General features: G+C 51.7%; 1 protein-coding gene across 1 annotated transcript in view; it reads right to left on the bottom strand.

The window, feature by feature from the left end:
* The window catches only part of IL2RB (interleukin 2 receptor, beta), a 48,603-nt gene extending 23,873 nt beyond the window's left edge, over positions 1-24,730 (bottom strand). Inside the window, exon 1 of the mRNA XM_011964291.1 lies at positions 24,629-24,730. Within this exon, the coding sequence (XP_011819681.1) occupies positions 24,629-24,670 (42 nt within the window). The 5' untranslated portion in view covers positions 24,671-24,730. The remainder of the gene's footprint in view (positions 1-24,628) is intronic.
* Positions 24,731-26,842: the final 2,112 nt, after the last annotated feature.

The raw sequence follows: 26,842 nt of genomic DNA, 5'->3' as shown, positions 1-26,842 counted from the left end.
TTATTGGTGACGAAAGTCACCCTGTTATGCTATCAAACACCAGATCTTATTCATTCTATCTAATTACATTTTTGTATCCAACAACCATCCCCACCTCCCCAACCCCCACTGCCCTTCCCATCTCCATCACTGCCCTTCCCGTTTCCATGAATTCAATTGTTTTAATTTTTAGCTCCCACAAATAAGTGAAAACATGTGAACTTTGTCTTTCTGTGCGTGGCCTGTTTCACTTAATATAATGACCTCCAGTTTCAAACATGTTGTTGCAAAGACAGGATCTCATTATTTTTTATGGCTGAATAGTACTCCATTATGTATACGTACCACATTTTCTTTATTCATTCATCTGTTGATGAGCACTTAGGTTGCGTCCAAATCCTGGGTATTGTGAACAGTGCTGCAATAAATGTGAGAATGCAGATATCTCTTCCATATATTGATTTCCTTTCTTCTGGGTATATACTCAGCAGTCGGATCGCTGGATCATACGGTAGTTCTGTTTTTAGTGTTTTGAGGAATCTTCAAACTGTTCTTTATAATGGTTGTACCGCTGGGCGCGGTGGCTCAAGCCTGTAATCCCAGCACTTTGGGAGGCCGAGACGGGCGGATCACGAGGTCAGGAGATCGAGACCATCCTGGTTAACACGGTGAAACCCCATCTCTACTAAAAATACAAAACTAGCTGGGCGAGGTGGCGGGCGCCTGTAGTCCCAGCTACTCGGGAGGCTGAGGCAGGAGAATGGCGTAAACCTGGGAGGCGGAGCTTGCAGTGAGCTGAGATCCGGCCACTGCACTCCAGTCCGGGCGACAGAGCGAGACTCCGTCTCAAAAAAAAAAAAAAAAATGGTTGTACCGACTTACATTCCCACAAACAGTGTTCGAGGGTCCTCGTTTCTCCCCATCCTCATCAGCATTCATTATTGTCTACCTTTTGGATAAAAGTCATTTTAACTGAGGTGAGATAATATCTCATTGTAATTTCAAGGTGCATTTCTCTGATGATCAATGATGTTGAGCACCTTTTCATAGACCTGTTTGCCATTCATATGTTACCTTTTGAGAACTATCCAGATCATTTGCCCAATTTTTGATGGAACTGCTATAATTTTTTTTCTGTAAAGATGTTTGAGCTCCTTATCTATTCCGGTTATTAATCCCTTGTCAGATGGTTAGTTTGCAAATGTTTTCTCCAATTCTGTGGATTGTCTCTTCACTTTGCTGATTATATCCTTTGCTGTGCAGAGGCCTTTTAACTTGATGTGATCTCATCTGTCATTTTTGCTTTGGTTACCTGTGCTTGTGGGGTATTGCTCAAGAAATCTTTGCTTAGTCTCATGTCCTAAAGAGTTTCCCCAATGTTTCTTTTTAGTAGTTTCATAGTTTGAGATCTCAGATTTAAGTCTTTAATCCATTTGGATTTGATTTTTGTATATGAAGAGAGATATCCAGTTTTGCCAGCACCATTTATTGAGAAGACTGTCCTTTCCCCAAAGGTATGTTTTTGGCACCTTTGTTGCAAATGAGTTCACTGTGAGTGTGTGGATTTTTTTCTGGGTTCCCTATTCTGACCAATGGTTCATTGGTCAATGTGTCTGTTTTTATGCTAGTGCCATGTTGTTTTGGTTACTGTAACTCTGTGGTATAATTTGAAGTCAGATAATGTGATTTGTCCAGCTTCATTCTTTTTACTTAGGATAGCTTTGGCTACTCTGCATCTTTTGTGGTTCCATATAAATTTGATGATTATTTTTTCTATTTCTGTGAAGAATGTCATTAGTATTTTGATAGGGATTACATTGAATCTGTATATTTCTTTGGGTGGTAAGGACATTTTAACAGTATTGATTCTTCCAATCCATAAACATGGAATACCTTTTTATTTTTTGTGTCCTCTTCAGTTTCTTGCACCAAACGTTTTATAGTTGTCATTATAGAGATCTTTCACTTATTTGGTTATGTTTATTCCTAGGTATTTTATTTTATTTGTAGCTATTCCAAATGGAGTTATTTTCTTGATTTCTTTTTCAGATTGTTTGCCGTTGGTACACAGAAATACTGCTAATTTTTGTATGTTGATTTTGTATTCTGCAACTTAATTGAATTTGTTTATCAGTTCTCATAGTTTTGTGGTGGAGTTTGTAGGCTTTTTGAAATATAAGATCATATTGTCTACAAACAAGGATAATTTGACTTCTTCCTTTCCAATCTGGATGCCCTTTACTTCTTTCTCTTGTCTGTTTGCTCTAGTTAGCACTTCCCAGAGATGACGATCAGGTCTTTGTGAACAATTTGACGGCCACTTATTGAACATTCTAGAACCTTCCTCTTCCTCTCAAGTCATGCATGGTTCCTAACCTTTTACCCCCTTTCTTGGCAGGGGAGAAGGATGGTGTGGGAGCTCAGCTCAGGGCTCTTTTTTTTTTTTAATGATGAAAACTTATGAACTGGTCTTTAGAAAACTGCACATCCTTACATGCTGCATCACAGCCCCACAGACCCTGTGAAGTTCCATCCTCAGAGCCCAGACGCAGCAGCTCTGCTTCTTCTCTTTCCTGATTCCTTGCTTCAGAGGGGTTTTATTGAAAGCTGCGGCCTCTTTTTTTTTTTTTTTTTTTTGAGACAGAGTCTAGCTCTGTCACCCAGGCTGGAGGACAGTGGCACAATCTCGGCTCACCGCAACCTCTGCCCACAAAGTTCAAGCGATTCTCCTGCCTCGGCCTCCCGAGTAGCCAGGATTATAGGCACGTGCTACTACGCCCAGCTAATTTTTGTATTTTCAGTAGAGATGGGGTTTCCCCATGTTGGCCAGACTGGTCTCGAACTCCTGACCTCAGGTGATCCACCCACCTCAGCCTCCGAAAGTGCTGGGATTACAGGCGTGAGCCATTGCACCCAGCCTGCCACCTCTTCTGAAAGGAGAGAGAGAAGAGCAGGGAGGGCAGCTCTGCAAACGTGAGAAAGTGGAATTCAAGACTCCAAAAGGAGAATCAGGCCCAACTCCCATGTCCAAAGCCCGGCACTGGAAAAGAAACGTGGAGCAGTGCTGCCCAAGAGGGGCAGGACTGGAGATTGAGGCTCTGACCTAGGCCTCCATGTGCTTCAGTATGCACACCTATCAGATGAAGGGGTGAATTGGACAAGAAGGTGTGTATAAAGCACTTAATGTGACCATGCACCGCAGGCTTGCTGTAAAGGCCAGTTTCTTCCACACTGCCCTTCCCTCTCCCCTAGAGTAAGGCTGTCTGGCGGCAGGAGAGGATACTAAACACACAGCCACAACTAAGAGAATAACAGCCAACATTTGTTAAGCCTCAAATATTCCCGGAAGCTTTGCAAGAAATTAGGAATGCTGGTTTTCTCGGGGAGAAGAGCCAGGTGAGGAAGGATTAGGAAAGATGCTTTTCTCTATAGACCCTTTTGTATGGCATGAACATATTTCCGGCCCCCAAATAAACGAATTCAGTTACAACTTTAAAAGTACACACATACAAAGAAAAAAAAAAACGCATCCCCAGCCAGAGCCAGAAGTCACAGAACCAGCTTGTAAGGAACAGCTGTGTATAGCTGTTTCATCTGTGAGACAGCATCAGTCTTCCTGGCACGTACTGCCCAAGACTCTTCTTCCTCCTCATCCTGCTTTCCTTCTTTTATTTATTCAACAAACATTGACTGAGCACCCCAGATGCCTCAAAGGCCAGGTCAGACACAGGAAGCCTGAGGTGGGCAGCCCTGGCCAGCGGTGTAGGGCCAGGGAAGGGAGGCAGGCCACTCTCCACCCTCGTGCCCCTGGGATATGCAGCAACCAGGGAAGTGGGGAGCAGAATGGGGGAGGGTGCAACCCCCACATACAGAGTCTTCCATCCCCAGTGACAGGGGATAGAGTGGGTTCGTTCTTTTGTCAAGGGTCCTAGCCCAGAACACCTCAGATGGAGAGGCAGGGAGTGGGCTATGCAGAGAACGATCCTGCTTCACATCCTCTACGTAACACCTCAGGGCCTGTGGGAGCACGTGGGAGGGAAACCTGGTGCAATGTGTCTCCAGGCCATGGCATGCACCCTCCTCCCGGCTCAGCTAGGCTCTGCTTCCCAGCCTCCCTTGCAGTGAGCTGGGGCTTCGGGACCAAGTCTGGCCAATGGGATGTGGGAGGAAGTGATTTGTTCTACTTCTAGGCCTAAAAAATCTCACCTATGATCTCCTGTGTCTCTTAATCCCTCTATCTCTCTCTCTCTCTTTTTTTAGATGGAGTCTTGCTCTGTCGCCAGGCTGGAGTGCAGTGGCACGATCTTGGCTCACTGCAACCTCCAACTCCCTGGTTCAAACGATTCTCCTGCCTCAGCTTCCCAAGTAGCCAGGATTACAGGCACACACCACCACGCTCAGCTAATTTTTGTATTTTTAGTAGAGACGGTGTTTCACCATGTTGGTCAGGATGGTCTTGATCTCCTGACCTCGTGATCTGCCCACCTCAGCCTCCCTAAGTGCTGGGATTATAGGCGTGAGCCACCATGCCCAGCCATCCCTCTATCTCTTTCTCTCTCTCCCCTCCCCTGCCAGAAACCAGTGAAGTTTTGGGTAGAGAGCCTGGAGTCCCCTGAAGGACAGGCCCTTAACCCTCCTCAGACAATTCAAACTGGACTATAACTTGAGTGAAAAATAAACCTCTATTGCTGGGCCTCTGAGACCTGGGGACTACTGTTTCTGTTTTCCCTGACTCATACAGTCTGTCCCCCAGGTGCTACAGTTGAACATAAAACCAGGTGAGGAGGGGTGAGACGGGATGCCAGCAGAAGCCCAGAGGCATGGGTGGCCAGCAGGGCTGTGCAGAGAGGTGCACCTGCTTTCTTCAGCCCTCACCCTGCTCAGAGCTGTGTCATCTCCCACCTCAGCAGGCCCATGGTGGCCTCCACCCTGGTCTCCCTGTTTCTATTAATACTCCTGACTCTCTGGTCTGTTCTCCACTCAGTGGCCAGAGCAACCTTTTCCAAACTCAAATCACGACATTTCACCCCCCAGCCACTCTCCATCGCACACACTCAAACCTTCCCAGTGCATTCACAGTAAAATACAAACTCTCAGTCTTGACCCACACGTCCTATAGGGGCTGCCCCAACTTCATCTCTGACTCTGCTTCCTGTGCTTTCTCGCTCCGTCGAGGCTTTGTGCATGCTGAGCCTGCTCTTCCCTTGCCATTTTATAGGCCAGGAAACCGGGGCTCATGAGTCATCCTACCAGAATGTGACAGAGCCAGGATTAGAACCTAGGTCTGTCCCAGAGGACATCTGATTCTCTCTGAAGCAACCTGAGATGTAAATCCAGAAGCTTCTCTGATGGCAGGGCCCTGACAGAGCCCACTCAGGCCTACCCAGACCTAGGTCTCAGGAGTGCTGGGGTTTGGACCCAGCCTCCTCCAGGAGGCCCTACACCTTGCTCCTATAGCTACTTCTCTTACATCTTCCACATCCCCACCTGACCCTCTGCAGTGCGCCTTCACAGGCCCCACTGGGAACCGACCGCCTTACACCCTCTGTTTCCATGCACCCAGTCCCACAGCTCCCCCACCACTGCACCCAGACCCCTCTTCCACAGGGGCCATGGGACAACGGCATATTGGGGTCTTCCAGCCCTGATGTCCTTTTCTGACTGTGATTTTTCCCGTACCCATCATGGGGCTGTCTTTTTTTGGGCCAAGCCAGACTGCATCCTTCTCAGTCCTGGTATCTGCCAAACGCCCTACCCTTCCTCCCTCTGCTCCCTGGAGTGCTTGGCCATTGCACTCAGCCTCCTTCTCCACTCCACCTCCCAGGAGATGTCAGGGTTCGTGCTGCAGCCTCCAGCCTCCTGTTCCCTCTGACCTGCTGTGTACCAATCCCATGCCCAGGTCCACACTTGCACCCTGCCATCTTTCTGACCTGTGTTAACCCAGACCCCTTGAACTGCCACCTCAGCCCACCCTTCTTGCTGCCATCACCCCCTCCACTGTACAACAGTGTCCCAGTTAGGATGAAGTTCAGCTGCGTGTGTCCAAAGAGAACAGAAGAAGAAAACAGTGACCTAAAATAAGCGAGGATTTTATTTCTCTCACACATAAAAGAAGTCCAAAGGGAGGCCACCCAGGATAGGTGGGGTGGTTTTATAATGTCAGGATCCTGAGCTAAATCTGTCCCGCTACTGGGACCTCTTCAATATCCTTCTCCCACCTCCTCATAGACCAAGAGAGCTATTCAAGCTCCACCCATCACCTCTGCGTTCCTGCAGATGGAAGGGAGAGGAAGGAGAGAAGGAGGGCTCGCCTCTGCCTGTTAAGGACCCTTCCCCAAAGCTGCCGTAGCCACTTCTAATGTACATCCCATTGGCTATGCCTGAGTCACATGGTCAACCAAGCTGCAGAGGAGGCTGGGAGATGTAGCCGGCTACAAGTAGAGGGCACACGGGCAAGGGACAGCAGAGGTTTGGGGGCGCCATTCACTGTCTCTGCCACCACCTGTCCTCTGCCACTGTGAAGACCTCCAGTATCTCCAGGGCCACCTCCCTTCCTGCCCTCCCTGGCTCAGCCAGCTGACACTGTCACCTACCCTCATGTCCTTGTGTTCTGCCCACCCCTGCTTGGTGTTGTGACCTGTCTTCTGGAAAGTCAGCAGGTAGCCGAGTCCCCACATGGAAAAAGTCCTGCCCCCACAGTGCTGGGCCTCAGCAGTGACCTAGTTTTGAGTCCTGGGCCCTGGTCAGGAGGACCATGGTACGCATAATTTGGTGTCTGACCCTCCGCCCAGTCCCCATCAGACTCTGGGGTACCCCTCACAACAAATGAGGATCACAAAGCTGGAGGGGTCCACAGAGGGGCCAGAGCAGAACAAGGAGAAGGAGCAGGCTAGTGGTCAACTTCCTGAGGGCTCTCCTCTGAGCATGGCCCTCTGCTGACACCCACTCTTCTTCAGAGGCATCCCATCAACCAGTCCCCAAGACGGAATGTGGCCATTCTCCCTGACTGCTTCCCTCCCTCACCCCCTCCTTCCAAGCCATCACCCTCATTTCTGCTTTGCCACAGTAGCCACCTCCACACCAGCCTTCCCACGCTCCAGACCTGAAGCCCAATGTTCTCCCCTGTTCATCTGGGAGCTGCTTCATTAGCCACACCAGCACCAGCACCCTGAGCAACTCCTATCTCATGCAAACCACGACATTCCTTACCAGGATTGCTCCAGGGTGACCAGCTGTCCCACTGTGCCTAGGACTGAGGGGGCTTTCCAGAACATGAGATTTACAGTAATATGGCTAGGACAAAGTTGGTCACCATATTCCTACCCTACTTATTCAGACTAGTCAGCTCCCCGATTTAAAACCAGTCCTTCCCTGATCTCCCATTCCGGCCAAGGCAGATTCTGGGTACACGCCAGTCATCATATCTCATGTCATAGCCTTGCTTATGAGTCTACACCAGGAGCTCTCGGACAACAGGAACAGTGTGGGATTCATCCACACCACTCCAGAACCCAGAAAATTACCTGACACACAGACAGTGTCAATATGAGGAGAAGGAAGGACAAAAGGAAGAGAAAGAATCAAAAGTGCTAAGTCTCTAATACCCTGAAGAGTCCTGAGAATACACATTTAAAACAACGCCGGAGAGTATATTTGAAGTTTCAAAAGTTTTGCCATCAAAGGCAGGTTGAAAAAGCGAGTCACCCTGCTGGCGTGGGCTTCAAGCACCTCCCTGGAAAGGCAATCTGACATCTACCAACATCTCTGACACATGACCCAGCAATTCCACACCTAAAACTCATCAACAGAGTGACCCATGTGGAATATGTGTGTACAAAGTAATTCCCGCAGTCATGGGACCCGAGGCCAATAAAATGCGTATCCATAGTGGACAGGTGATAAACAAATTAGGGAACTTCCATCCAGTGGAATGCCATGTAGCTGTGCCAAAATAGGAAGGGGAGGGCCGGGCGTGGTGGCTCATGCCTGTAATCCCAGCACTTTGGGAGGCTGAGGTGGGCAGATCACGAGGTCAGGAGTTCGAGACTAGCCTGGCCAACATGGCAAAACCACGTCTTTACCAAAAATGCAAAAAAAAAAAAAATTAGCCGGGCATGGTAGCAGGCACCTGTAGTCCCAGCTACTCAGAAAACTGAGGTAGAAGAATCACTTGAACCCGGGAGGCAGAGGTTGCAGTGAGCCAAGACTGCACCACTGCACTCGAGCCTGGATGACTGAGCAAGATTCTGTCTCAAAAAAAAAAAAAAATATGAAGGGGAGGCTCTCTGGGTCCTGATATGGAGCAATCTCCAGGATGTATGGAGAAGAGACAAAAAATGAAGTTCAGAATACATGTGAGTGCACCACCACTCAGGTAAACATAAAGGGGGTAAGCTCTGTGTTCAAAGGCATGAGTGTGGCATGCGTTTGTGAAGGTGCGTGGGAGCGTGTCCGTGAACTAGCGCGTACCTGCACTGAGCCACTCTGGCAGGAATTCCTGGAGGCTGCTAGCAGCCAAGTCCTCCAGTCGGGTTCCTACTGAAACTGTCCCTGAGTCACCAGGCCTGTGGAACCACCCATCCTCCACCGTCTTCACCATGCTGAGAGTGCCCAGGGAGGGAAGCATTTTGTCCACAACACTGGTTGGCAAAAAAGGCAGACTCCTAACCCAGGTCTCCTCACAGCCAGGCCAGTGTCCTGTGATGGGGACAGTCAGGAAAGCCAGTACCCACAACGGTTTCCGCTTTTCCCGTGGGAAACAGGTAGAGTGAAAACATTATCTTTGCTTTTTCTTATTCTTCGGCAGGTTTCACCAAAATCTGCGATCTTTCTCAGAAGACAATCTAGGTGTTGCTGTGAGGAAAAAGGACGTGTGATATTTGCAAAGTGTCTGTGAGAAGTTCCTCTCTATCGAGAAGTAACATTTGCTTGCTTTTTTTTTTCTTAGTGTTTTTATTAAAGAATCGGAAAAAAAATAAAATGTCCCTCTAAGAAGGTTATGCCTGGCTGTCACCATTGCCTGTAAAGTCTGCTTGGGGAAAAGCAAAAAATGGGGTCAGAAACATGCTCTCACTCAGGCGTGATGATGCCCTCCGTCAGGCCTGGCTCCAGGAGCCGGCCACCCTGGGCCCGTTGAGAACGCGGGACTCTGAAATCCCCTGAGCAGGAAAGGTGCACATTTCAGGCAGGGGGAAGGAGCAAGGCAGGCTAGATCTGGGTATCACCTGGCCCTACAACATATGTAGAGAGAAAATGTAAAATCTCTGCCTCTTGGTCTCTGCCTCTTGGAGTCCTAGCATTTGTGTTCCGTTACCATCTCAAGAATCGAAACAATGTGAGGCCGAGGGGAGAGAGGCGGGTGCATTTTGGCAGATCCTGAAACACGCCACAGTGAGGATGCAGAGAAAACCTCCCCAGAACGATGGGGCTGAACCGGGTCTGCAGAAGGGAAGTTCTGGACTAGGACACAACCCCCAAAAGTGCCCAACTAGTGACAAGGATTCATGGAGAAGGACCCCCCACTTTGGGCGGCACTCAGGGGTGCTGGCGTGGGGACCACCCGTCGTTATTCCCACGGCTCCTGCATCTGCAGCCTAAAGTCTTCCCCACCTGTGTGCTCACGTAGTACCCAGCCTTGTTCCCAGCCAAGTTTAAAACACGATTCTCTTGATATCATTTCTGCATATACAGGTTTGTGAGCACATTGCGAGGGCCACTGCATTGTAAAGACCTCACTCATTGTAAAGACCTCATGGAGTAAACAGCATTTTGGGACAATCAACAGTTAGCTAAAATATATCCTACTGTTGACCTCCCAGCATCAAAGACTCTTCACACCCATGGCCAGAGGTAACTAGGCACACCCTTACTGATTGACAACAGACCCCAGTGTCTGACTGGCCAGGGCACTGATTGGCTGAGGCAGTGACGGCAGCTCCCTGTGGGGAGCAGAGGGATGGCAGCTTGTCTGTGGCTAAGGGAGCATCACTGGAGTGTATGAGATTCAGCAGGGCCTTGGTCTTTCTCCAGGCAGGCCCAGTGGGTACAGGAGAAGGTGGGGGCTAAAGGAACCAGTACCGCTCAGCATGATCACTAAGGAAACCTAGTCTCTCCTTCAGGGAGGGTTTGGGCAGGGAACTGAGATGCCCATAGGGGCCAGGTAGGAAGTGAAGTTATCTCAGGTGGATGGGTGGGGACCATAGCACATTGGAGACTCCAGTTACAGGAGAAATGGCAAATGGAGATGTCTGCACCACACTACCGGGAAACTCAGTTTCAAAAAGAAGCTAAAATTGGTATTTTTAAAAACGTGAAAGACCAAGGTGGGTGAATTGCTTGAGCCCAGGAGTTCGAGGCCAGCCTGGCCAACATGCTGAAACCCTGTCTATACCAAAAACACAAAAAAATTTAGCCGGGCATGGTGGTGCATGCCTGTAGTCCCAGCTACTCGGGAGGCTGAGGTGGGAGGATCACTTGAGCCTGGGAAGCAGAGGTTGCAGTGAGATCATGACACTGCACTGCAGCCTGGGTGACAGGGTGAGACCCCATCACAAAACAAACAAACAAAAAAAGACCAGACGCCGTGGCTCACACCTGTAATCCCAGCATTTTGGGAGGCCAAGGCAGGTGGATCACCTGAGGTCAGGAGTTTGAGACCAGCCTGACCAAAATGGTGAAACACCGTCTCTACTAAAAAGACAAAATTAGCTGGGCGTGGTGGTGCACGCCTGTAGTCCCAGGTACTTGGGAGGCTGAGGCAGGAGAATTGCTTGAACCCCAGGAGGTGGAGGTTGCAGTGAGCCGAGATCGTGCCATCACACTCCAGCCTGGGGCACAGGCAAGATTTCGTCTTAAAAAAAAAAAAAAAAGTGAAAACCTCCCATTTAAAATACTCGCCATTAATTCTAACTTAAACATGCAACAAAACTCCACCACCACAGCTGGCCCATATGTGAGGACCGGGCACTTTCAGAGGAAGGAGTGCAGCTGAGGGTGGCATTGACAAAGGGACCCTCTGCCAGCCCTGTTTCTTCCCAGGTGCTGTGCTGGATATTTAGTTTACATCGTGGATGTGCTGCATCTCTGCAAACCTTTCTTGTGTTAGAGTCATCTCCTTTTTTAGGAGTCTCCTACTCTAACCAGTAAGCTGAAACTGCTTTTCTGGCCTCCCTTGCAGCTGGGACATGAGTATGTGACCAGGCTGCCCAATCAGAAGCCTCCATTCCAGACCTCAGGCTGGAAAAGTGAGCACGTGACCAGGTTCCTTCAATCAGAAGCCTCAGCTAAGGACCTCAGGCTGGAAGAGCATGTGACCAGGTTCCCCCAGTCAGAAGCCTCAGTTCCAGACCACAGGCTGGAAAAGTGAGCATGTGACCAGGCTCCCCCAATCAGAAGCCTCAGCTCCAGACGGCAGCCTGGAAGAGCATGTGACCAGGTTCCCCCAATCAGAAGCCTGGGTTCCAGACCACAGGTTGGGAATGTGATCATGTGACCAGGCTCACCCAATCAGAAGCCTCCGCTCCAGACCTCAGTCCTGAAGAGTGAGCCTGTGATTAGGCTCCCCAAATCAGAAGCCTCAACTCTAGGACCTGGAGGTTGGTGAGGGTGGTGTCAGAACATCGTGTCCAGGGCACAGCAATTCTCCCAGCCTCTCCAAGCTTCTCCAAGCCTGATTTGCGGGTCCTGCCAGAGATTCCTGAGCTTCAGAATATCCTGAATGATTCCTTTTCTAATGACAGTAGCCAGTAGAGTTTTTCCAACTGAAGTTCCTGGTTGGCACAGGTGACTTAGCCAAGCACAGGGGCATGCAGGCATTTAGTACAGCAGTCAGATTTGAAATAATCTTTAATTACAGCAATGACGGAGCACTTTGGGTGATGGCGATCGAGTGAGAGGGCAGCGAGGGGAAATGTGCCCGCCCCCACGGTTTTCTCTCTGTGGAGCCTTGGAGTAGGACCACTGTTGTACCACAGGCCCTGGCGCCAGTGTGAGCATTGGATGCTCAAGGACAGCACAGGAGGTCTTTGATAAAAACCTCCTCTGCCTAGGGTGCTGATGGGGTAGGTGACCCAAATATGGGGGAGGGCTGACCCTGAGCTCACAGCCCACGGACTTGCTGGAAGGCTACCTAAATGCCCACCTGGAAGGCCTGGTGAGGCCCATGCACACACCAGTTGGCTGGCTGACCTTGAAGTTGTCTTGCTAACTGGTTTCTACTTCGGGTGGCTGGTGAATAAAGAGGCTGCCAGAACTTTCAGAACCAGCAGGGGCCCCCATGTTTGGTGAGTGGCTGGTTTCACTTTCAAAGTGAGTTAGAGACAGTCCCACTGTGCATCCTCTACCACACAGAGTCACAAACCCATTCTGGTTAGTCTGAATAAGGTCAGGCACAGGCTCTGTTTACCAAATCCTTGTTCCCTGGAGGACCCTGCATCCCTGACCCCCACCCCACCCCTCTACCCCAGATCAGAGATCCTACCACATGCCAGGGGTTCTGGGGAAGAGGCAGGTGATTGTGAGGGTCAAAGGCTACCTGTGCGATTGACCGCATCATACCCCTGCCTGCCTAGTTTATACACCTTCTCACACTCTGCCCAGCAGCCAAACCACCAACACCCACACTCCAGCACCAGACCATGAGATGAGAACACTCATTTCTTCCCTTCAGTTCCACTTCATTTCAGTCCCACCCCTGTCCCCAGGCCAGAGGCTTCTCCCCAGGGCCATGAACACTGGACTGAGAGTCTGGAGACCTAAGTTTGAGCCCCAGCTGTGCCACCGACTCACTAAGGTCCCTCCCTGTAGTCATCCCTTCTCTGGAGCTACAGACCGCAGGAACAGTCTGTAGCTGTTAACTTGAGCCAAACAGAACTAATTAAAGGATCTGGAGTGGTTCTCAGGTTCTGGAGGGAGCTGAAGACCCAGACCTCAGGGACGGGCAGATTCCAGACCAGCCGCACCCACAACTGAGTGTGGTCCAGCTGCAGAGACCCCTTTGAGGCACCAACCTCCAGCTGTTTCCTGGCTTTATTCACTAGAATTCAGAGTCTCACTGGCTAAGATCAGGTCAAATGCCCACCCTCCAGCTGGAAAGGGTGGGGTACTTTGATTGACAGCTCAACCAAGACTTCATCAAATGCAAGAAGGTAGATCCCCCAAAGAGAAACGGGGGTCGCTTCTAGAAGCAGGAGGCCAGATGCCTGCTGAGCAAGCAGGAACCAAAAATGCCCTGCAAGGACGGGCTTGGGTTGGATGATCCCAGAAGCTCTTCCAGGAAAGGCATCCTCTGATTGGAGGAATCCAAACTGGGCACCTTGCCTGCCTCAAGGGAGGAGGGACTCTCCTTAGCCCTTGGAAGGGACTCCTGGCATGAGGATGCCTTACACCCCTGCCCTGAGGCCTCCCATTCGGGAGAGAGCCATGAAGGGTCGGGGCTGCTCCCTGAGTGGGGCAGAGGGACGCTCATCTCCACCACCCACATGGGCTTGAGCCTGTGACCTTGATTTCATGGGCCTCCGGGAACTCATGAGCAAACCTGAAAGCAGCAGGGGATGAAGGGCCCCATGCTTGTCACCCTCTTACTGGGCCAGGCGAGAGGAAACTGAGACCAGCTCATTCCTCACTGCCTGGAGCTGCTCTGTGAGAAGCGGCCCCAAACTGGAGCTCAGGTGGCAGCCAGCAGCACAGGCCAAGAGTGCCACAGCTGCTGCTCACACACAAAGGTGCTTTGCTGTTCCCACACCACTTTCCGTGGGTTGCACATGGGACCCCTGGAAACAGCCCTGAGACCATCACCTGTATCACACGTGAGGGTGTGTGAGGCGAGCTGGCCTGCAGAGCGGAGCGGAAAGCGACAGTCAGCCATGTAACCTCTCAGCACAGCGTTGTCCCGCTGTGCTCCCTGCCCCTTGGCCCCACCACTTCACCCCCAACCTCTTCCACCTCTCCAAAACTACCCGAGAACCCCAGCCTCACTCCTCCCTAAGCCAGGCGTCAGGGCCCAGGAGAGACCTGGCCAGTGCACAAGGGGTCAGAGGAGGGGAGCAGAGTGAGGAGGGGGCGCGGGGGCACTTTGATCTGGAGGATGTGGTCAGTGGCTTCAGGCCTGTGGTTTGAGCCCAGAGGTGCTGCTGACACTCAGGCTGAAGGCATCCGTGCCGTTCCTGTATGAAGCAGTGTGGCAGGAGTGAGGGGTGAGGGGCTGGGCCGGTGGTGGGTGGAGGCCACGGGGGGATGGTGGAAGCTGTGAGATGTGTGGTTTAGGTTGTGAAGCTCACATCAAGTCTGGACATTCAGGTGAGTGGGCCAGGCAAGCCACCTCTCCCCACTAGGCCTTCTTCCTGTTTCTCTGTCTCTTGAAATCACCTCCGGTCTGTCCCTCCTCAGGCCCAGAATGCAGACCACCAAGGAGGCTCTGAACAGCCCACCTCAGAGACATCAGAGGTTCCAGCATCACCGAGGCTCCAGAGAGCAGAGGACCACCAGGGATGCAGAGGGCAGAATGTTACAGGGCAGAAAGTTCTAGAAGCATAGCCTTCCCAGGGAGGTACTAGGTAACTCCTCTAGCCCTTACTATGCACCAGGCCCTATTCTAAGTACATGTATTGATTCCGGACTATGCCAAGGGCAGTTTGAGGTTCAAGAGCATCAGTGTTCCCTGAGAGCTGGTCAGAAATGCAGATGCTCAGGCCCCAGCCCAGACCTCCTGAGCCAGAATCTGCATTTTCACCATGTCCCCAAAGTGACTCGAGTGCACGCAGAACTTTGAGAGGCTCCATGTTACCTCAGTGAATCCTGACAACAGCCCTTGCAGACCAGGACTCTTATCCTGTTTTGCAGATGAAAAAACGGAGGCACAGGGAGGTTAAATAACACGCCCAGGGCCACACAGGTGATGTTTCAGAGGTGGGATGTGGGCCTGGACCACCTGGCTCCTAAGCACACGCTCCTAACGGCCAGCCTGCCGCCACCTCTGGAAGAAGGGAGTCATGGGAGTTTGAGCTACGGCTGGCCGCATCTGTGCCTGCTCTGGTTGTGCGGCTCTGACCTTCCAGAACCCATTCTGTCCTTCCTACCGTTTCTCTGACTGTGGCCTCTCCAGGGAGAGTCTGAATCATGATTTCCCCAGGCATGGAAGGTAGGAACACCTGCCAGTCAGCATGGAGCGTTTGTCAAGCGCCTGTATTATCCCAGCTCAGGGCTGGGAGTTACAGCGGCCACAAAAGATGCCCAAGACCCCACCCAGCCCTCAAGGAGCCCAGAGTCCGGCTGCAGGGACAGGAAACAGGCATGGGAACGAATGCAATATAACCACAGCTAAAGTTTGTATGAGGTGTGCAGACGCTCCTGGGCAGCTGCCTCTTCAGGGCAGGCTTCACGGAGAAGAGGGCTTTGAGCCAGGCCTATCCAGGGCAAGTGCCAGAGAGACAGAGGCGGGGAGGACACAGGTGCAGACCGGCCTAAAGCAGACACTTGGAGCTGAAAACATCCTAAATCCAACTGTCCACAACTCCCCTCCACAGCATCTCCCCAAGAAGGCCAGACTCCCCTGAATTCTCTCTACGGCAAGGAAATCATTCCTCGCCAGGGGAGAGAGATCATGGCAGGAAGAGATGACCTCCCCGCCCATGCTCAAGGTCTCTCTGTTGCACTGGACAGGGCCTGTCCAGCCTTAGGCCCTTGAAGTCCTGGCTCCTTGGAAATGCTCCCGCTACTGGGGGGACCCTCCGCCTCACCAAAGGACCGCAATGGAAAGGGGGCCCTCAGCACCGGAGCCTCCTCACCCCGCCACCTCCTGCCGAGAGGAAGCCCAAAACTGGCCACATCCACGCACACAGCCACACGCCCCCTTCGAAGGCACTGTGCCGCGGCGTGTGTTGTACGTGGAGCCTGTGCTTCCTGGGCCAGAAGTAAGGCTAAGATGCACTCTACGCATTCAGCCGGAGCTCTGCCACCACTGCTCCATTCCCACGGTGGAGGGAGGACGCCTAGGCCTTGGGAGGGATCAGGAGCGTGTAGAGTCACACCCTAGGCCCCTCATCCAGGAAGCCTTCTCCCCCATCCGGACTGCCCACCTACTTCATGCCTGCCTCGGGACTTTGCATGCAAAAGGCGCTCAATCATCGCTTTAAGAATAATTGAGTTAGTAAACAGCAGGGCACAATGACGGATGGACCCAGAAGTTGCCACCAGAGGGCAGTGTGCGCTCCTCCGCAGCCTCCACGGGGCTTGTTCTGCAGGAGGGAGGTGAGGTCGCCGCCAGGAGCCCGGCCACGCTGAACAGTGTCTGCTCCCTCCCTGGGAGTCACAAGTGCCCACAGGACAAGCGGGGGAAGAAAACTGGGCCCCTGGCTTCTGGGAAGACGGTAGAGGGCAGACCAAGGAAAGACAGCCAAGACCAGCAGATCTGCCAGGGATCTCAGAGGCTGTCAGACCCAGCTCCTCGCTGCATAGGTGATGATGCGTCTGGGCCCAGAGAGAGACAGCTCTCAGCTTAGGTCACACAGCAGGGCAGGAGTGTGAACTCTGGCCTCCAGCCTCCCAGTTCCCCTCATCCCACCTAATCCCCAGACTCAGAGAAGGACACTCCACCCAAGCAGTTTCTCACCTTCCCCTTAGTTGGTACTGTTGGTACAGATCAGAAACGGGAGCACCTCCTTCTCCTGGCCCCCACGTTTAGGGTTCCCAGGACAGCCTCCAGCCTGCCCTTTGCCCCTCCTGCATCCCTTTCCTCGGCCCTGGGTGATGGCACCCCTAACCAGACCAGCTCTGACTGCCTCCAAGTGCAAAACACTCACAGTCCTCTACCCCCCAGCCCCAGCCGGCACCCTCAGTCTTGTCCCGCCATCCCTCTGCCCCTTGAGTCCCTCCCTAAGTTCCATGATCTCTGCCCCAGCGACTGCCCTTATAAAATGAAAATCAGACACCCCCCCCAACACTTCTGCTGCATTTATGCAGTATCCAGTCCTCCTCGCCATGGAAAACCCAGCCCTGCGGCCTCTCTGGCTTCTTCTCTCCCTTGCCTCACTGCTCCTGGCTGCCTGACAGTTCCTGGAAGTTTCCAAGCTCTTCCCTGCCTCGGGCCCCTGCCCACGTTCTCTCGTCCCAGGCCTCAGCCTGCGGTCACTTTCTCAGGGCAGCCTTCCCAGCACCCCATGCATCTAAAGCGGACGCTGCCCTGCTCTGCCCATCACTGGAGCAGGTGCTTGTATTCCTAATGGACTGGGCATAGGTGGGAGGATTTTCCTGGTGCCTGTCTTCCTGGCTGGACTGTGGTGCCTCAAGGCCACAGGTGAAGTGCATGGAGTCCCACAGCTTCTCTGAGCCTAAAGCTTGGTGTGACAAATGCATTCAAACTGCGTTTGTTGAAAGACGGGAAGGAAGGAAGGAAGGCAAGGGATGCGGGAGCGAGAGAGGGCAGTCCCGGTATTGGGCTGAGGCGGTGTCTGTCTCCCTTGCATGAGTTCAGTAAGGATTTACTGAGCACCTGCCGGCAGCACCATTCTGGGCACTGTGGGAATGACAAGGATGCATGGGATTTGAACTCTAACTCAGGGTACCTTCTCTTGGTATGGAGGTAGGACAAGTATGCAAATGATTATAACTAAGGAAATCGTGTCGATGTGGTGACCCTTGGCCTGAACTTTCAGAACAGTCCTCGTATCACGTGAGAAGAGTAAATACATGTGATTTGATTCTAATCTGGCTAAGACCTTATTAAAGAAAGTAATGAGACAGAAAAAATACTTTTTCAGGCTGTCTGTGCGATTTTGTCTTCAGAAAATGTGGTCATAATGAGTATGAGAGGCATAGAGCATTCCCAGTTCGAAACGCCAGTAAATGACAAAACACAAAAACACAAACCCAAAAATAGAGCCTGGCTTGGCTGGAGCCATAGGGGAGGCTCCAGAGGATGTGGCATCGGTGCTGTGGGCAGTGAGTCATTGTGCAAAGGCAGTGAGGGCTGGGTCCCCATCCCACCTTGGCCACTTCCTAGCTGTGTGATCTTGGATAAGTTCCTTTACTTCTGTGAGCCTCTGCTTGTGCATCTGAAACATGGGACTCCTCACTCCCCACCTCTTAGGTTCATGGGGATGGCATGAGATTGTGCACACAAAGAAGCCAACACCCACAGTTCCTGGCGTGCAGGAGGCACCTGAGGAAGGCTGGGTTTTTCCTCTTCTCTGGGAGGATGGGGATGAGTGTTCCATAGGCAGTGATGGGTCGAGAGAAAGGGCCCGAGACAGAGGGAGCTGCAGGAGCCAAGGCACAGACTAGGTGGTTGAAGGCAGGTGGGGAACAACAGTTATCGCCAGAGCCTAATATTTCCCCAGCTCCATCTCCTTCCCTCCATGCCCAGGGCCAGAGGGGCACCGCTTATAGAGGGGTTCTGCTTACAGAGGGGTTCTTACTTACAGAGAAGAGTTCTTGCTTACAGAGGGGTTCTGTTTACAGAAGGGTTCTTGTTTACAGAGGGATTCTGTTTACAGAGGGGTTCTTGCTTACAGAGGGGTTCTTGTTTACATAAGGGTTCTATTTACAGAGGAGCTCCTGTTTACAGAGGGGTTCTGTTTACAGAAGGGTTCTTGTTTACAGAGGGGTTCTGTTTACGGAAGGGTTCTTGTTTTCAGAGGGGTTCTGTTTACAGAGGAGCTCTTGTTTACAGAGGGGTTCTGTTTACAGAGGGGCTCTTGTTTACAGAGGGGTTCTGTTTACAGAGGGGTTCTTGCTTACAGAGGGGTTCATATTTATTAACAGGACCCAGCCATGTCACCCTTCACTCTGCAGACACAGCAGTTCTTGCACACAATTCTTCAGGGGCTCCCCACTGCCCTCAGGACCCTATCCAAGCATCCTGAGTCTGGCTTCAAGGCCCTCCCTAACTGGAGGCCCACACCCCATCTTGAAGATCCCCCTTTGCATCCACTCCTCTGGCCACACAGAATGCAGAATGACTTGCACGCCTCCCTCTCCCCCCAGGGTTTGCCCCCTCCCTGCCGTGCATGTGGCATCCTTTCTTTGCCTTCTTATCCTGCAGACTCATCATCCTTCAGGCCCCGGGTTCACATCCTCTGTGATGTCTCCCAGGCCTTTACCCTTGCTTTCTAATGGGGCTAGTTACCTGTCAGAGGTTTTCCTTCTCTCCCCAACTAAAGTGGGTGCTCCCCAAGGGCAGGAACTGAGTCCCATTCATTCTGTATTTCTTTATGCTGCCTGGTATGTGCCTGGAGCATAGGAGATGCTTAGTCATTGTGATGTGGATGGAAGGGTGGTTAATGGATGAATGGAAAATGGACTGATGGATGAACAGAAGAAGGGTGAATGGGAGATCATGGAGGGAATGATGGAGGCAGAGAAGGAATGATGGGGAGAAGGATGGATGGATGGATGCATGGATGAATGGATGGATGGATAGATGGATGGATGAACAGATGAATGGACAGACAGATGGATGGACAGACAGTGGATATGGATGGACAGAATAACAAGACTCTTTCAGGAAGACCAGAACACAGCAGAAAGGCCCTGAAGAAAACCAAAGCAGCTGCAGGAAGTTTGGTGTTTGCCAAGGTTGGGGGTGAGATGAGCTACCTGTTTTGCAGAGGAGATGGGGTGTGTTTTACCAGCTGACATCACAGAAGATACAGGTCCCAAGACCTAACAGGAGAGCAGCTGAGAAGAGCAACAGCTCCTCATAGACAGGGATGGACACTCGAGGCCAGCAGTGGGGGCAGACTCTGCACTGTCCCCACTGTCCCCAGCCGTGGAGAGATGCGTGTCTGCCACAGGGGAAGCAGCACTACCCAGGGGCTGGGGGAATGACAAGCTTGGCCACTTGGGGGTGGAGAGTCTAGAACCCAAGCCTCCATCCCTCTCTGTGGAGGCACCATGGGCGTTGACTTGCCCCTTCTGGCCACCTCTCAGTCCCAAGGGTGCCACATTTGGGGTCCTCCACCACGCAGTCACTGCTTGACGTGGCTCATGGCCTTCCAGCCTCACTGCACGGGCCACACACACTTCCCCCAGTTCCTTTCCTCATTGTCTCCACACATAGATTCCTGCTGCCTTTAGGACGTTACTGCTGATCTCCAAAGAAATGAAGCAATCTCAAAGATAAACATGCAGCAAATCCGAAGAAATCCTGCAAAATCCTGGGAGCGCCTTTCTCTGGTTGGAAGCTGGGCACGTGATGGGATGATCCTGCCAGCCTGTGGAACTTCTCATGTTATGGATGAGGATAGATTTTACTACCTCCCAAATTCTAGGACTCACGCTCTTTTTTGGGGGCGGGGGCTGGGGACAGAGGCTTGCTCTGTTGCCCAGGCTGGAGTGCAGTGGCGCGATCTCAGCTCCCTGCAACCTCTGCCTCCCAGGTTCAAGCAACTCTCCTGTCTCAGCCTCCCAAGTAGCTGGGACTACAGGTGAGGCCACCCTGCCTGGCTAATTTTTGTGTTTTTAGTAGAGACAGGGTTTCACCATGTTGGCCAGGCTGGTCTCGAACTCCTGACCTCAGGTGATCCACCTGCCACGGCCTCTCAATGTGCTGGGAATACAGGTGTGAGTCATCACACTTGGCCTCACACGCTTTCATTCAGATAATGTTTATTGAGGAGCCTCTAATTGCCAAACTCTTTTTCTAGATGCTTGGGACACAACAGTGAACAAAACAAAGATACCTGCCCTTGTGACGCTTACAGTCTAGTGAGGAGTGGGGTGAGAAACAGACAATAAACATAAGGACTTAGTAAGTTTCATAGGAGGTTAAAAGATGACAAACTCTATCAGAAAAGAAAAAATGGGAGACAGAGAATCAGGAGTACAATTTTAAATAAGGCAGTCGGGGTGGATGGACCTCACAAGAAGGTAATGGGAAAATCTGAAGGAAGGAGGGAGCCAGGCAGAGCTGAAGGAAGGATGAAAACTATGGAATGCTTCCTGAATATGCGAGGCAATTTATAACTCCCTGAAATGTGCCACACGATTCCCAATGCACGCCTTTGCCCACGCTAGACTGTAAGCTCCACGTGAGAACAGACTGCTTGACTTGTTCCCAAAAAGTATTTACCGGATTTATAGATGTGATTGTACAGAATAGAATGCTGCTCACAATCCTCTTCTTCACCCTTCCTCCTAGAAAACTCCTACCCAGCCTTCAGGACCCAAACACATATAGGCAGAGTTGGTTGCTCCTCTTTTGAGCTCCCTACTCTTGCATCTTATATAAACCTCTTTTATAGCCTCAATACACTTTGTTTCCCTCGTTCTACTGCAGGTCAGAACCTTCCCCTGGATTGAGAACCCACAAGGGGATCTGACCTATTTGAACTATGTACGGATCCCCAGAGCTCCTGGAACAGACGCTCGGTTAATGTTGTCAGAATTGAAATGACCTGTTACTGCTTTAATGCTCCCTCTCAAGTAGGTGGTTTGCATTTCTGGGACCTTTGGCACCTCAGCTGAGGCTCTTTGGTTGTGAGCAAGAGAACTCAACTTCTATTAGCTAAAGGTAAAGTAAAGAAAAAAAAAAAAGAAGTGACGTTGGGGATGGAGGCAAGGGGCTAGAGCCCCAACCAAACCTGCAGGAAGGAAAAGCCAGGGTAGCCCCAGGACCTTGGCGCCCACAGTGCTTGGGATCCCTGGCTGCACCTCCTAATGCACTCAGCTCCATCAGCTCCCAGCTGTGGTTCTGCTTCCCAAATCTGCAGAGCAGGACTCAAGCTGGCCCCGCTAGGGTTGGGGCCTCTGTTGGGGCTATCAACCACCCAATAGGGGCCAGAATGAGGTAGAGAGATGGGCGCGAGGGTGGGGTAAGGGGCTGAGGTTTTGGAGGTGGGCAGTGGTGAGGGTTTTCTGGAGAAGAGGAGATCTTGTGAGCCTGGGGCCACACCCAAAGTGCCTCCTTCACTGGGCCCAGTCCCCACCCCAAGCCGCATTTTTTTTTTTTTTTTTTGAGACGGAGTCTTGCTCTGTCGCCCAGGCTGGAGTGCAGTGGCCTGACCTCAGCTCACTACAAGCTCCGACTCCTGGGTTTACGCCATTCTCCTGCCTCAGCCTCCCGAGTAGCTGGGACTACAGGCGCCCGCCACGTCGCCCAGCTAGTATTTTGTATTTTTTAGTAGAGACGGGGTTTCACCGTGTTAGCCAGGATGGTCTGGATCTCGGGACCTCGTGATCCGCCCGTCTCGGCCTCCCAAAGTGCTGGGATTACAGGCTTGAGCCACCGCGCCCGGCCCCCAAGCCGCATTTCTAATAAAGGCCGTGTTTTGTAAGAATTTTTAAATGCTTTAACTAGAAATTGGCAAATTGCCACACGTAAGAACTGGCAAATTGGCAAATTTTTAAATGCTTTAACTAGAAATTGGCAAATTGCAACATGTAAGAATTTTTAAATGCTTTAACTAGAAATTGGCAAATTGGCAAACTGCACCATAACCCATTTCAAGCTAGCATTGTGATGTCTCTGAACCTGCCACTGGGAAGACATGCACGCAGTTGGCTCTGGTGCAAGCTGGCTCCAGCCACCATTGGCTGTGGGGCTGAGGACACAAGGCTCCTCATAGACTCCTGTAAGGAGTCCTGCCCTGTCTTGAGAACCATCCAAAGAGTGTAAGGGTGTGTCCCATCCTCCAGCCATTCTCTGAGAAGTCATAGCTCAGGTCCTGCATGAGCTTCCCCTCTTTCCCAGGAACTATTCCTTCCTTCCAGTGTAGCCCACTGGACAAGATCCAATATCCCAGATCCTGCAAAACCTGGCTCCTTCCGGGCTCTGGGTCCTTCTTTCAGTTCCTGGGAGGGGCTGAGCAGCCGCCTACCTCCTGGCCTTGACCTATATTGGCCCCGCTACCAGCTGTGCTGTGTCTCTCATCTTTGGGTGTCAGCTGAACCACCTTTTCCTCAGAGAGGCCTTCCCCAACCACTTCTCCGTCCCAAATTTGCTTCTCCCTTGACAGCACTTACCCCATGCTGAAGCTCTGCTGTGACTGTAATGCCTGTCTCCCCTATTAGACTGGAAACTCCATGAGGGCAGGGACCGTGTGGGGTTTTGGCTCACCACACTGTCCCCTGTGCTTAACACAGGGCCAAGGCTACAGAATGGGAATCAATCCATAATTATTGATTGGGTAAACAAATGACACATGAAGGAAGGAAATTAATCAGTTTCTCAGTACTTCACAGTTTCTTCGTCTGTAAAGTAAATATAAGAAAGTGTCTACCTTTAAATAATTTTTAACATTTATAGAGCACCTCCTATGTCCCCAGTATTTTGCATATACTTACTCCTTTAATCCTCACAACAGCCCTTTGGGGTAGATAGTGTTAATATCATCCCCATTTTACAGGTGACAAAACTGAGACACAGAGAGGTTCAATGACCTCCCCTAATTTACTCAGATTAGAACCCAGGCAGTGCCTCCAGCAGCCTCAGCCTTAACCACACACTAAGCTGCCGAGGAGGGTTGGAGAGGGGTCCCGGAGGTGGTAACACTGGCTGCTGTAGCCTTGCTGCCCCGAGAACTTGAAGCCTCATGAGCAGAGCCAACTATTGCTAAACACCATAACCAGGAGATGCTCAGGGATCCAGCTGCCTCTCACATCTGGGAAGCTTTCCTGGGACCAAGACACCCTGGCTGAGTCAAGTACCCGCATCTGACAATGTGGCCAGAGAGCTTTTACAAAATGTGAACCAACCGGACTCTCGACAGCTTCTCCCCACCCCACCCCAACCTGTGGGTGGGACTCTGATCTTGCCTGGGGCTCCAGCCTGTCCCCTCAGGGTTCAGGGGTAAATCTTACTTCCCCAAGGTTGGGTTAAGTACAGTCATGTGACCAGCTCTGGCCAATGAGAAGCGAGGAGAGGCTTCTGGACAGAAGAATCTCTGCTTCTGTTTCACTCACCCTTGCCATATCCATGAAATGGAAGAGTTCATCGCTGGGTTTTGAGACTTTTTTCCGTGAAGCTGAAGGCCAAGGGAGCTGAAAGCCTTGCCACTGAATGCTGAAACTTAACTTTCACTGGCTACTTTAGAGGTAACATTCATAGGTCACCCTGGTAATGGTGGCTTTGGTTGTTTTTCAGGAATTGGGCCAGCTGAAACTGGTTGAGACCCTTCAGCTGGGCCCATATATGTGCCCAAGAGATGGCCATTTGATATTGGAAGACCAAAAGCTCCACCCACAGATCAGGCTAATGCATCCATTTCCTGTATGTGTCCTGTGAAATGCCATGAACCCCAACTATGCTTGTACAGAACAAACTGGTTACTTCATTCTTCCCCACTGCCAATCACCTGCCCCCACACCTTAGACCACCCACTTCTCTAACCCGTTCATATCCTTAAACCTTATCTTTGGGGAGGTAGATTTGAATGCTGTTCTCCCACCTCCTTGCTTGGCAGCCTTGTGAGTCAATCTTTTCTCTTTTGAAAAACCCAAGTCACAGTGATTGCACACTAGCAGAACAGATTGGGACTTGGCGGGTGACACCCAGATGTGACACCTGGACCCAGAACAGAAATCTCATGGCCACCATCTTGGGATGGCCATCCTGTGGCCCTGAGGGAAGCTGGCTGTATTAGTTCGTTCTCACACTGCTATGAAGAACTGCCTGAGGCTGGGTAATTTAGAAAGGAAAGAGGTTTAATTGACTCACAGTTCCACATGGCTGGGGAGGCCTCAGGAAACTGACAATCATGGTGGAAGGCGAAGGGGAAGCAAGGCACCTTCTTCACATTCCGGCAGGAGAGCGAAGTGCAGAGTGAAGGGGGAAGAGCCCCTTATACACTCATAAGACCTTGTGAGAACTCACTCACTATCACGAGAACAGCATGAGGGTAACCGCCTTCATGATCTAATCGCCTCTCAGCAGGTCCCTTCCCCAACATGTGGGGATTGCAATTTGGATTACAATTCAAGATGAGATGTGGGGGGGGACACAGAGCCAGATCATATGTCATTGGCCTAAGGGCAAAGCTATTGTGCTAAGAGTGGAGATATGGGACAGACCCAGGTCCTTAGTGAGCTGCTGAGCTGCTGAATTGACAGACCCTGAGCTTCCCTACTTGGGAATTAGGATTACTTTTCTCTCTTGCTGCTTTGGGTTGAAAAGCATCCTAACAAATACAGAGGCTACGTCGCAAAAAGCAGAGGAGGAAAGGGAGACTTCTGCCGGTTCTTAGGTTTCAGAACAAGGAGAGCCCCACCAGAAACTTTGGGAGAGGCTGCCTTGAGCCCTCTCCTGACATTCAGAGGAGCTCAGGTGAACTCAAGGAGCGTCACCCCCCGGTGACGGGGTGGGGCGGTGCAGAGGGGAAACAAGAAATGAGTTAGGGTTGGGATTCCTGGCCAAAGTGATCCTGTCCCTTCCTCCCCAGGCTGACCCCAACAGGTTTGGGACATCTGAGCTTCAGAGGGGCCATTCTTCTCCTCCTGGGCAGGACCCTAGGAAGGTGCCTGAGACCCCAGGGAAAAAATGGCCCCAGGGTGTATCTGGGCAGATGGGGCTGGGTGAGACAGCCCTCGGAGAGGCAAGGAATTTGTGTACAGGCAGCACCCAGGTGTCCCGAGAGGGATGAGGACCCGGGGGGCACTGTGGGAGTGAGCATGATTCAGCAGGTATGGGAGTGGGCCCCGGAGCCCAGAGCAGACAGGACATTGCCAAACTCAGCAGAGGATACGTGGACCTGGAGTGCCCCAGCTCCTCCCTACTGGCAGGGAGGGGCACTTAGATGCAGCCGCAGGGAAATGTCGGGGGGTGGGGAGGAATCCCAGCCGGCCAAAATCACATTTCTTTGACTTCAGCCCATGGAAATGCCTAATTGGAGTGAAATTTACTCAGAGAAATAAAGCACAGCCTGTTTCGTATACATCTGCATTTGTGGCATCCATTCCTTCCCACCAACAGTGAAGAGCAGCCAGCCACCTGCAGGAACTGCCCCACCCTCCCATCCTACTGCTGACCTGCAGAGGGTCACCTCTCTCCCCCACGTGCCTGCAGCAGACCCTCTCCAATGACCCCTTCCTCCCCCGAAGCAACCCTATTTCTGCCGCCAATGCCACCACCTCCAGGCTGCAACTCCACAGCCCACCTGACTGTGTGCTATGACCCCAGCCCCCATGTGCGGGCCACCACCGCCTCCTGTCCTCCTGGGTCTGAAGGCCAGCTGCTCCAAAGCCACGCCAGCTTAGCCCCACACACTCTTGACTCGTGTCCTGGAAATCCCTCCTTCCTCTCTGGCTCCCGCGGCCACCCGCTGGCCTCACCCATAATGTTCTTGACATCTGTTTCTGGTCATGTTAAGTTTCTGCCTGTGTTTCTCCTTTCCTCCAGACGCACACGTGGCAGTATGTGGCTACTGTGATGGGCCTGCCAAGTGGAGGTGGAGGCAGGGAGAGGAGAGGGGGCTGCAGGGCCTCCTCCCTGGCCAAGGAGTGTTGCTTCTCACTTCCCTCCGCACCTTTCCCAGGATGCTCAGACAGGTCACTCATCGAACCCATGCCGTTTGAGCACGGCTGTGTGCCAGACACTGCTAATACCCAGATACATTGTCACACTCAGTCCTCTGTCAGAACAAAGCCAAGACTCACGGGGAGAAAGTGACAAGCCCAGGTCATACTATAGGAAAAATGTTGTTGTGCGCCCTGAGCCAGGAGCTGGTCTAAGGAAAGGGTGTGCTGGGATCAGAGCCCGCAGCCTGGCTCCAGATTCCATACTCGCCAGCGTCTGAGCACTCACCACCTCTCTCAGGCTTCCCCAGCCCTGTCCCGTGCACTTAGTATTCTCTGGGACAACCGCTGCTAATTTCACGTTTTCTGCCCCACTGCCACTTCTCCATGGGTCCTGGTTTGGGGTTCTGAAAATAGCCAT

This window comes from Colobus angolensis, unplaced genomic scaffold, assembly GCF_000951035.1.
Source record: "Colobus angolensis palliatus isolate OR3802 unplaced genomic scaffold, Cang.pa_1.0 Scaffold65, whole genome shotgun sequence".
NCBI lineage: Eukaryota > Metazoa > Chordata > Mammalia > Primates > Cercopithecidae > Colobus > Colobus angolensis.
The sequence above is the reverse complement of the archived record's forward strand: the minus strand, read 5'-3'. Positions and strand labels throughout refer to the sequence as shown.